The sequence below is a fragment of the Galeopterus variegatus genome, unplaced genomic scaffold, assembly GCF_000696425.1.
Source record: "Galeopterus variegatus unplaced genomic scaffold, G_variegatus-3.0.2 Scaffold483, whole genome shotgun sequence".
In the NCBI taxonomy this organism is placed as follows: Eukaryota; Metazoa; Chordata; class Mammalia; order Dermoptera; family Cynocephalidae; genus Galeopterus; species Galeopterus variegatus.
Window position 1 is genome coordinate 620,115 of NW_007726594.1, and position 12,745 is coordinate 632,859.

At 35.3% G+C, this 12,745-nt stretch overlaps 1 protein-coding gene across 1 annotated transcript in view; it reads right to left on the minus strand.

Moving 5' to 3' along the window:
* Positions 1–289, minus strand: part of SETD9 (SET domain containing 9) — an 8,148-nt gene extending 7,859 nt beyond the window's left edge. The window contains exon 1 of the mRNA XM_008569243.1: positions 198–289. Within this exon, the coding sequence (XP_008567465.1) occupies positions 198–289 (92 nt within the window). The remainder of the gene's footprint in view (positions 1–197) is intronic.
* Between the last annotated feature and the right edge of the window lie 12,456 nt (positions 290–12,745).

Consider the following 12,745-nt stretch of genomic DNA (forward strand, 5'->3'; position numbering starts at 1 on the left):
TGAGAGGCGGGCCGCGGTGTCGGGCCCGCCCCGGCCAGAGGAGGAGCGGGGACCGCCGCGTCCCGCCCTCCCTGGTCTCTGTCCTCAGTGCTCCTGGCACCGCCTGGCTCCTCTCGCCCAGGGCTCCGGTCCTTCCCCTTTACTGACCTTCTCTCTAAATCAGAGGCGCGTAGAGCTGGAAGGAGGCCCTTTACTACTTGTTCTTTTCTCCAGTCATTCGCGTACTTTCGCGCACGCCTACACAGCTGTCACAGGGCTGCAGAGGGCATTCCGTCCTGCAGGGACGCATCGCAGCCGCTGACCACCTGACTCCTCTCTCCTGGCTTGCCCCCCACCTTCCCTCTGGGCCCGGCTGCTGCTTCCTGTGAGCATCTGTCTGCTCTGTGTTCTGCACGCTCTGTGTCCCTGCTCAGCTCTTCCTCTCTCTTCCTCAGCGTTCTCGCTCAGAAACACATCTTGGAGATCTACCCATATTCGTTTGTATAAGTCTATTTCATTCTACTAAGGTTTCATTTCAAGGTTAATATTTACTGTAATTTTCTGGTAAGTATGCTTCATGGAGTCAATTCAGTTCCAGGATGTATTAATAAATAGCATACATTACAAAGAACGGAAAAGGACTAGTTGAATCCTTACCTATAGTAATGTACTTGTTTGAAAAAAAAAAAAAAAGTTTGTATATAATTCTAGTTCTTTTTTATATTTGTGATAAAAATTAATTTTGGGTTAGCTGAGTAATTCATGAGAACAGCATTCTTATAAGAGAAACATGGTGGTTAAAGCTGAAGTCTCCTTTAACCAAACCCTGTTTACACCCTCTACTTTCACCAATCCTGGTCCTTGCCTTCTTTCCTCGGAAGTAACAGACTGATGTGTTTTCAGCCTGTCTTAACTTTTGTTTATATACTTGTGTATGTTTCCATAGAAAACACATAGTATTTTATGTGAGTGTTTTAAAAATACTATAAGTATCTGCAACTTCTTTTATTTATTCAAAAGTATATCTTGGAGATTTGCCCATATTAATTGTATTAGTCTACACTACATCTATTTCTAAGGTTTTACCTTCAAATATAATATTTACTGTAATTTTCTGGTAGTTATACTTTATGGAGTTTTTAAAAGTTCTCTTCTATTTTTAGCTTTCCAAGAATTTTTGTCTTAAATTTTAAAGGAATGAGGAATATCAATACTTTTCTCTGCTTATTGAGATGACCATATAGTTCTCTTTGAACTTCTTTAAAAAAAAAAAAAGATGACCGGTAAGCTAAAAATAGAAGAGAACTTTTAAAAACTCCATAAAGTATAACTACCAGAAAATTACAGTAAATATTATATTTGAAGGTAAAACCTTAGAAATAGATGTAGTGTAGACTAATACAATTAATATGGGCAAATCTCCAAGATATACTTTTGAATAAATAAAAGAAGTTGCAGATACTTATAGTATTTTTAAAACACTCACATAAAATACTATGTGTTTTCTATGGAAACATACACAAGTATATAAACAAAAGTTAAGACAGGCTGAAAACACATCAGTCTGTTACTTCCGAGGAAAGAAGGCAAGGACCAGGATTGGTATGAGCAAACTGGCCATCCCTCTACAGGGATCCGAACCCATGGCCTTGGTGTTATCAGCCTCACACTCTCCCAAGTGAGCCACGGGCCGGCTCAAGTTAATGTAGTGAATTATACATTGTCAAATGTTGAACCATCCTTGGATTTCTGAGATATTTCTACTCAGTTATGAGTACCTTTTTGGTCAGACCCTATAGGTCTTTATATATGATATTGTCATCCCGTATTTATTTTGACATGTTTTTTAGTTTTCAGCTTGAATATACCAGGGAAACCATCTGGGCTTGTAGTTTTTCTTTGATAATGAATTCAGTTTCTTTTAAAGATATAGGGCTATTCAAAATTTCTGTTTATCTTGTGTCAGGTTGGTAAGTTTTATTTTTCATGAAATTTGTGCATTTTGTCTAAGTTGTCGAATTTGTTGGCATAAAATTGTTCATAAATATTACCTTACTATCCTTCTAATATCTTTTATGATTTATAGTAATAACCCCACTTTTGTTCCTGACTTTGGTAATTTGTGTTCTCTTTTCTTCTTCATCAGTGTCATTGGGTATTTGTAAATCTTTCAAAAGAAATTGCTTTTGACTTTATTAATTTTCACTATTGTTACTTTTTATTTTGTTGATTTCTGTTCTTATCTTTATTATTTTATATTTTCTAATTACTGTGGGTTTACTTTGCTCTTCTTTTTCTAGTTTCTTAAAGTAGAATATTAGGTCACTGATTTTAGTTCTTTCTTCTAATATAAACATCTGAAGTTATGAATTTCCTTCCAAGCATTACTTTAGCTGAATCCCAGGAATTTTTATATGTTGTATTTTTGGTTCAGTACTATGTATTTTTAGATTTCCCTTATGATTTCTTTTTTGAGATTACTTAGAATTGTGTTTCTAATTTCCAAATATTTAGGATTTCTAGATATCTTATTGCAATTAGTTTTTAATTCTGTTGTGGTCAGAAAACATGTATTATTTCATTTCTTTTAAATTTATCGACTTGTTTTATATCCCAGCATATATTCTATCTTGGTGAATGTGCCATGCGCAGTTGAAAAGAGTGTGTATCCTGTACTTGTTGGGTTTAGTGTTCTATAAATATTAATTAGTCATGCTTGTTAATAGTGTTCTTTAGATCATCTATGTCTTTAATGGTTAATGGTTTACATAAAAATTTTAATACAGATGAATGAGGAGCAAAAGATTGGCAGACAATTTTATTATATATATAGCAAGCCAAAGTTCAGCATTGGTAAGCATGGAGATGTGCTGCTGTCCAAGATTACCCTCTTTTTCTCTTTTCCCTGCTTCCTGTTGTTTCCAGTTTCCTCAAATACACTATCCAATTGAGGATAAGAATGTATGTGCTGTATTTTTCCATTTAAAGCCCATTTATGCTGCAAATCACAAAAATACCATGTAGGAAAGATAATCTTTAACACAAATGTCTTTTTTTTTTGTCTTTTTTCGTGACTGGCAACGGATCGCAACCCTCAGTGTCGCGCCCATTATACAGGTATACCTCATTTTTTTGCACTTTTTATTGGGCTTCAGAGATTTTTTTTTTAATTGAAAGTTTGTTCCAAGCCTGCACTGAGCAAGTCTATCAGCTCTGTTTTTCTGACAGCATGTATTCATTTCCTGTCTGTGTCACATTTTAGTAATTCTTGCAATATCTCACACTTTTATTATTATTATTATTATTATTATTATTATTATTATTATTATTATTATACCTGTTATGGTGATCTGTGGTCAGTTATCTTTGATGTTACTATTGTAATTATTTTGATCACCATGAACCACACCCATATAAGATGGCAATTGATAAATGTGTCTGTTGTGACTGCTCCATTGACTAACTGTCCTCCCATCTCTCTCTTTCTCCTCAGGCATCTCTATTCCCTGAGACACACAATGTTGGAATTAGGTCAATTAATAACCCTACAATGGCCTCTAAGTGTTCAAGTGAGAGCAAAAGTCTCACGTCTCACATTTTAAATCAAAAGGTAGAAAAGATTAAGCTTGGTGAGGAAGACATGTTGAAAGCTGAGATAGGCCCAAAAGCTAGGCCTCTTTTGCCAGTCAACTGAGTTCTGAATACAAAGGAAAAGATCTGGAAGGAAATTAAAAGTGCTTCTCCAGTGAACACAAATGATAGGAAAGTGAAGCAGCCTTGTTGTTGATATGGAGACAGTTTTAGTGGTCTGGATGGAAGATCAAACCAGCCACAAAATTCCCTTAAGCCAAAGCCTGACCCAGAGCAAGTCCCCAGTCTTTTCAGTTCTATGGGGGTAAAAGAGGTGAGGCAGCTGCAGAAGGAAAGGTTGAAACTAGCAGAGGTTGGTTCATGAGTTTTAAGGAAAGAAGCCATCTTCATAACATAAAAGTGCACGGCGAAACAGCAAGTGCTGGTGTAGATGCTACAGCTAGTCATACAGAAGATCTAGCTAAGATAATTGATGAAGGTAGCTACACTAAACAACAGATTTTCAATGTAGATAAAACAGACTTCTACTGGAAGAAGATGCCATCTAGGGATTTCATAGCTAGAGAGTAGTGAATGCCTGGCTGGAAAGCTTCAAAAGACAGGTTGACTCTCTTGTTTAGAAGCTAACACAGCTGGTAACTTTGAGTTGAAGTTAATGCTTATTTACCACTCAGGAAATCCTAGGGCCCTTAAGAATTATGTTAAATATGCTCTGCCTATACTCTATAAATGGAACAACAAAGCCTGGATGACAGCACATCTGTTTACAGCATGGATTACCAAATATTTTAAGCCCACTGTTGAGTCCTACTGCTTAGAAAAAAGATTCCTTTCAAAATGTTACTGCTCATTGAACAATGCACCCTGTCATTCAAGAGTTCTAGTGAAGATATACCAGGAGGTTAATGTTTTCATGCTTGCTAGCACAAAATCCATTCTGCAGCTCATGGATCTAGGAATAATTTTGACTTTCAAGTCTTATTATTTAAGAAATACATTTCTTCAGGCTATAGCTGCCATACATAGTGATTTCTCTGACAGATCTTAGCAAAGTAAATTGAAAACCTTCTGGAAAGGATTCGCCATTCTAAATGCCATTAAGGACGTTCATGATTCATGGGAAAAGGTCAAAATATCAACATTAACAGGAGTTTGGAAGAAGTTGATTCTAACCCTCATGGATGACTTTGAGGGTTTCAGGACTTCAGTGGAGGAAGTAACTGCAGATGTGGTGGAAATAGCAAGAGAACTAGAACTAGTAGTGGAGCCTGAAGATACGACTAATTTGCTGCAATCTCATGATAAAACTTTAATGGTTGAGAAGTTGTTTGTCATGGATGAGCAAAGAAAATTGTTTCCTAGTATGAAATCCACTCCTGATGAAGATGCTGTGAACATTACTGACATAACAACAAAGGATTTAGAATATTACATAAACTTAGTTGATAAAGCGGTGGCAGGGTTTGACAGGATTGACTCAAATTTTGAAAGAAGTTTTACTGTGGGTAAAATGCTATTAAATACCATTGCATGTTACAGAGAAATATTTCATAAAAAGAAGAGTCAATGCATGCAGCCAACTTCATTGTTGTCTTATTTTACAAAACTGTCTAAGCCACCTCGACCTCCAGCAGCCACCACTCTGATCAGTCAGCAGCCATTAACATCGAGGCAAGACCCTCCACCAGAAAAAAGATTATGACTTGCTAAAGGCTCAGATGATTGTTAACATTTTTTAGCAATAAAGTATTTTTTAACTAAAGTGTGTACATCGTGGTTTTTTTAGACATAATGCTATTGCACACTTAATAGAATACAGTATAGTGTAAACATAACTTTTATATGCACTGGGAAATCAAAGAAATTATGTGGCTGGTTTTGTTGTGCTTTTATTTGCTTTACTGCAGTGGTCTGGAACCGAACCTGCAGTATGTCTGAGGTATGCCTGTACTCTTACTGTCATGAAGAAGGATTTGAAAAATTATTTTGATGAAATTGATTTAGAAACTGTATTTAACATATAGTATGTTGGTGTCTTAGAAACAAGGCATTTGAATAATAATGATTACTTTCTTACCATGAACTTGGTTAGAAACTAATTTATAAGGCAAGATTTCTGAAACATATGCCATTTTCCTCAATTTCATGTTCTACTTCTTTGTCTGTTAGCCTAACTTTAAATATTTCCCTACCCAAATGGTATATATTGTTAAAAGTTTTCAATTCTGGGTAATAATAAAACATTTTTCACTGTATATACATTTTTATAGGATATTGTTTTGTTTATTTTGTGTTCTAAATACTTTAACAACTATCAAAGTGTAAAGAAGCATAAGTACTATAAATGAGGTAAAAATGTTTTAGGAATATAGACAAAGAAGAGATTGATTTTAACTGACAGAAAGCTTTGCAGAAATGCTGATAGTTTAGCTCAGTCTAGAAGTTTGAGTACAGTTTCTGTAGCATCAAATACGGGCCATGGCGCTATGGATAAACAGATCGAAATGGCCAGAATATAGGTTACATAAAAGGATATAGTGGGAAATGAGACTGGAACATTTGTAAGGCCAGGACACCTTGAATGCTTTGCTAAAGCATATGGACACAACCACTTACACAGTAAAGAGACTCAAAATATTTATGAGCTGAATAGTATCATAATCTAACCTGTTGAGTAACACTAGCAAAAATAATTGGAAAAGAAAAACAATTGGGAGCTTTGGTAACACTCTGGGAAAGAGTTGATAAAGGCATGAAGTATGGCCATGGATAAGAAAAAAAGACAGATATAAAAGACATTGTGAATACATAATTATAAGGTCTCAAAATTGTTTGAATGTGGAGTGAAAGGAATGAGTTAAAAATGTCTCTAAGATTTCTAATATAAGTGATTTCAAAGGTGAGAACCCAATTAATAGGGATTGGGAACACAGGAGGAAGAACAGGTTTGGTGATTCAGATGTTTAGTATTAGAAATGTCAAGTTTAGGTTCCTAGTGGGATATTCACAGGAGACACATGCCAAGCCATATGTTGCGAATGAGTCTGGAGCTTGAAAGAGGCAGCAGGGCCAGAATTATAGATGTGGTAGTCATAAGCCTGCATGTGATAATTCCAGTCATCTGGGGAATGTGTGCAGCATGAAAACAAGCAAAGCATTAAGGAATGCCTACGGTTAAAAGATGTAGAGGGGAAACTTTTAAAAGTTATTGAAGAGATGTTGGACAAGTAGAAAGATAAATCAGAAGAGTGAAATATTTTTATGAACAGCAAGGAAGGAGAGTTAAAAATGAGATGATTACAATGGTGTTGGTGTGCAGTGTCAGATGCCCAGTGAGGATTGAGAAGAAGCATTTGGATTTGACAGTTAAGAGATGACCAGTTACCTGCAAAAAATAAAAATAAAAAAATAAAAATAAAAATAAAAATAGCACTGTCACTTAGAACAGAAACTAGGTGATGAGGAACAAAGACATAGTTTTCAAGAAAATGAAGATAGTGATGTAAGTTTTTCATTTTCTAAGAAAATGAAGACAGTGGATTACACTTTAACAAAGTTTTGTCTGTGACAGGAAGTGAAGATGTAACATGATAGCATGGACAGAAAACAAGACTTATTTTAATCTTTATTTTTCAGGAGAGTACAGTATATTTATTTATTTATTTTATTTATTTATTATAGGCATATTGTTATTACAAATCATGATTTTTCTTTATGCCCTTTACCCAACCTATCTTCCCTAAACCGCCACCACTACCTCCTCCCCCATCTCTAGTATCCTTAGGTTTGTTTTCCCCTTCTGAAAGTTCAATATATTGTTTTGGTCTTTTCTTTCTTTCTTAAGACTCAGTTATAAGTGAGAACATGTGGTATTTCTCTTTCCTTGTCTGGCTTATTTCACTAAAGATAATTTTTTCCAGACACATCCATGTTGCTGCAAAAGGCAGAATTCCATTCTTTTTTATGGCTGAGTAGTATTCCATTGTGTATGTATACCACATTTTCCTTATCCAGTCATCCATCAATGGACACTTCCGTTGGTTCCATATTTTGGCTACTGTAAATAGAGCTGCAATGAACATAGGAATGCAGATATCCCTTTGACATGTTGATTTCTACTCCTTTGGGTACATGCCCAGTAGTGAGATTGCTGCATTATATGGTAGTTCTACCCATAGTTGTTTGAGGAACCTCCATACAGTTTTCCATAATGTCTGTACTAATTTACAGTCCCACCAACAGTGTAGAAGAGTTCCCTTTTCCCTGCATCCTTGCCAGCGTTTGCTGTTCTTGATCTTTAAAATAATGGCCAGTTTAACTGGGGTGAGATGATATCTCAATGTGGTTTTGATTTGCATTTCTCTTATGACTAGTGATGAGCATTCTTTCATATATCAGTAGGCCAATAGTATGCATTCCTTTGAAAAATGTCTATTCATCTCTTTTGCCCATTTTTTAATTGGATTATTTGTTTTTAACTATAGTTTTTTGAGTTCTTTATATATTCTGGATATTAATCCCTTGTTGAATGTATACTTTTCAAATATTTTCTCCCATTTCATATGTTGTCTTTCTGCTCTGTTGATTGTTTCCTTTGCTGTGCAGAAGCTTTTAATTTGATATAGTCCTATTTGTTTATTTTTTCTTTAGTTGCTTGTGCTTTGGGGGTCTTATTCATAAAGCCTTTGCACATTTCTAATTCCTGGAGTGTTTCCCATAAGTTTTCCTTTAATAATTTTATGGTTTTAGGTCTTATATTTACATTTTTAATCCACTTTTAGTTGATTTTGGTATATGGTGAAAGGTGCAGGTCCAGTTTCATTCTTTTGTGTAGAGAGGTCCACTTTTTCCCAGCACCATTTATTGAAGAGGTGTCTTTTCCCCAGGGTATGTTTTTGTTGCCTTTATAAATGATCAGTTGGCTGTAAATATGTGAGTTGATTTCCGGGTTTTCTATTTTGTTCCACTGATCCAAGTGCATGTTTTTATGCCAGTACCATGCTGTTTTGATTTAAAAAAAATTTGTAATATAATTGGAAGTTGGGTAGTGTTATGCCACCAGCTTTATTTTTTTTCCCTCAGGATTGCTGTGGCTATTCACGGTTTTTGTAGTTCCATATGAATGTTAGGATTGCTTTTTCTATTTCTGTGAAGAATGACATTGATATTTTGATGGGGATTGCATTGAATCTGTGGAATAATTTGGGTAAAATAGACATTTTCACAATGTTAATTCTTCCCATCCATGAGCATGGGATATCTTTCCATCTTCTTGTATCCATCTTTTTATGTCCTCTTTAATTTCTTTTAGTAGTGATTTGTAGTTCTCACTGTAGAGATTTTTTGCCTCCTTGGTTAAATAGATTTCTAGGTTTTTTTGTTTTTTTGGTAAGTATTGTAACTGAGTTCACTTTCTTGATTTCTTTTTCTGCTAGTTCATTACTAGAGTATAAGAATGGCACTTATTTGGGGGTATTAATTTTGTATCCTGCAAGATTAGTGAAATTGTTGATCAGCTCTAAGAGTTTTTCAGTATAGCCTATAGGTTTTACTATATATAAGATCATGTCATCTGCAAACATGGGTAATTTGACTTTGTCCTTTCCAGTCTGGGTGTTCTTTATTTCTTTCTCTTGCCTGATTGCTCTGGCTATTACTTCCAATACTATGTTAAATAGGAGTGGTGAGAGTGGGCATCCTTGTCTTGTTCCTTTTCTTAACGGAAAAGCTTTCAACCTTTCTGCATTTAGGATGATATTACCAATTGGTTTGTCATTAATGGCTTTTATTGTGTTGAGATAGTTTCCTTCCATACCTAATTTGCTGAGTCTTTATCATGAAGGGTTGTTGAATTTTGTCAAATGCTTTTTCTGTATCTATAGAGATAATCATGTGGCTTTTGTCATTGATTTTGTTGATGTGGTGTATCACATTTACTGACTTATGTATGGTGAACCATCCTTGCTTCCATGGGACAAATCCTACTTGAATATGGTGCATAATTTATTTGACATGTTGCTGTATTTTGGTTGCTAATATTTTGTTGAGGATTTTTTCATCTATGTTCATCTATTATATTGGCCTGTAATTTTCTTTTTTTCGTGGTGCATCTTTGCCTGGGTTTGGCTCAGGGTTATGCTGGCCTCAACAAATGAGTTTGGGGGAATGGCTTCTGTTTCAATTTGGGGGAAAAGTTTGAGGATAAGTGGTATTAATTCTTGTTTAATGGTTTCATAGAATTCATCTGTAAAACTACCCAATCCCAGGCTTTTCTTTGTTGGAAGATTGCTGATTACTGCTTTAATCTCTTTGCTTGTTATTGGTCTCTTCAGGTTTTCTGTTTCTTCTTGGTCCATTCTCGGAAGTTTGTATTTGTCCAGGAATTTATCCATTTCCCTCAGATTTTCAAATTTCTTGGCATAGAGTTGTTTATAGTAGTTTCTAATGATTTCTTGTATTTCTGAGGTATCAGTTGTAATATAATCTTTTTCATTTCTGACTTTTGTTATTTGGGTCTTCTCTCTTCTTTTTTTAGTTAGCCTAGATAGTGGTTTGTATATTTTATTTATCATCTCTAAAAACCAACTTTTTGTTTCAGTGATCTTTTGTATCATTTTTTGGGTCTCTATTTCATTTAGTTCTGCTATGATCTTGATTATTTCTTTTCATCTACTAGTTGTAGGATTGGATTGTTCTTGTTTTTCTAACTCTTTAAGGTATAGTGTTAGGTCCTTTATTTGAAGTCTTTCCAGTCTTTGATGTAAGCATTTGTTGCAATAAACTTCTCTCTTAGTACTGCTTTTGCAGTATCCCACAGGTTTTGGTATAATATACCTTTATTTTTGTTAGTTTCAAGAAATTTTTGATTTCCTGTTTAATTTTTTCTTAGACCGATAGGTCATCGAGGAGTCATTGTTTAATTTCCATGCACTTGTATAGTTTCCAGAATTTGCTTGTTATTGATTTCCAGTTTTAATCCATTGTGGTCTGAAAAGATACATGCAATGATTTCAATTTTTTAAAAAATTACTGAGACTTGATTTGTGACCTAACATGTGGTCTACCATGGAGAATGTTCCATGTGCTTATGAAAAGAATGTGCATTATTGAGATATTGGATGAGATGTTCTATAGATGTCTGCCAGGTCCAATTAGTCTAAGGTGTAGTTTAAGTCATGTGTTTCTTTTATTATTATTATTGTTATGAATATTCATGAGATACAAATTTCCAGAAATTGCTTTCTTTGTTGATTTGTTGTCAGGAAGATCTGCCCAATGCTGAGAGGGGGGTGTTCAGGTCACCCACTATTATTGTATTAGGGTCTATCTCTTTTATTATTTTTAAGAGTGTTTGCTTTACATATCTGGGTGCACCAGTGTTTTGTGCATTCATATTTGTGATTGTTATGTCTTCTAACTGGATAGATCCTTTTATCATTATATACTGGCCTTTTTTGTCTCTTTTTATAGTTTTTGATTTGAAGTGTATTTTATCTGATGTAAGAATAGCTACTCCTGCTTCTCTTTGGTTTCCATTTGCATGGTATATTTTTTTCCATCCCTTTACTTTCAGTCTGTCTGTGTCTTTTTAGTTAAGGCAGATCTCTCGAAGACAGCATACAGTTGGGTCTAGCTTTTTAATCCAATCAGGCAGTCTCTGTCTTTTGAATGTGGAGTTTAATACATTTACATTTAGAGTTGCTATCAACAGCTATTGCTTTACTCCTGACATTATATTGCTTTTAATCTGGGTGTTTTAAATATCATTTGTCCCTTTATTCCTCTTTTATTTTCAGCTTTGATGCTCCTTGGATTTTTGAGGTGACATGATTTAACTTCTTTCTCTTTCTCATTGCATTTTGGTTTTAACAGTGGCTTGTAAATCCATAATAGTGATTATAGTTTTTCAGATTTTGAATGCAGGACTCCTCTGAGTATTTCTTGCATGGCTGGTTGTGTGGTAGTGAACTCCTGTAGTTTTTGTTTGTCTGGGAAATACACTTTTTATTTTTCATTTCTTAAGGATAATCTTGCTGAATATAGAATTCTTGGCTGGAAATCTTTATCTTTTAGTATTTTGAATTTATTATCCTTTTTTTTTCTCCTGGCTTTTTAGGTTTCAGTTGAGACATTTGCTGTTCATCTGATGGGGGCTGCCTTATACTTGACTTGATGCTTTTCTCTTGCAGCTTTTTGAATTCTTTGTCTTTGAGTTTTTCCAGTTTGACTACAATGTGGGTTGGAGAGGACCTTTTTGGACTGAATCTGTTTGGGGATCATTGCGCTTCTCAGATCTGAAGGTATGCATCTCTCCCTCTGCACAGAAGTTCTCTGTTATTATTTCCTTGAATAGGTTTTCAATGCCCTTTCCTTTCTCCTCCCCTTCTTGTATACCCATGATTCAGATGTTTGTTCACTTGATGTTGTCTGCTAGCTCTCTTATATTTTCTTCATTTTTTAAATTCTTTTTTTTTGTCTGCCTGGTTTATTTCAAAAGGGCCATCTTCGAGGTCTGAAATTCTTTCTTCTGCTTGCTCTAGCCTGCTGCTCAAACTTTCTGTACTGTTTTTTATTTCATTGAATGAATCTTTCAGTTCTAGGAGTTCTGTTGCATTTCTATTTGTAAATTTCCTCTCTCATGTCATGGATATTTTTTCATTTTTCATTGTTTTCTAAAATTGATCTTCTCTTATCTCTGAGTTTTCTTAAGATCAGTGTTCAGAATTCTCTTTCAGATATCTCAAGGGATTTGGGCTCTATGGGTTCTGGTACTTAAGAATTACTGTGTCCTTCATGGTGTCATAGCTTCTTGTTTATTTGTAGTTCTAGTATTTTTTCATTAATGTTTGGTCATCTGGTAGGACACTTGTTTCTTCTGTTACTCTGGAGCAGTGTATGGGGGGAAAGACTTTCTTCTCTATTTTTAGGCTCTGCTGGTGACTCTTGTTGTATCAGTGCAATTGAGTATGTGGTTGGCTGTCACTGCTCCTGCTCAGTTGTTGGGTGTGTCTTCTCCAGGGCTTGGGGCATGTATGGGCCAGTGCCTGAATTCAAGGCTGGGTTGTGGGAGTGTGCTGTGCTCATCTGGTACACCCACACAGTTGGTCGGTGTGTATGTCTTCTCTGGGGCTTGGGGCAGGCATGGGTTAGCACCTGAAGTCAGGGCCCAGGTCAT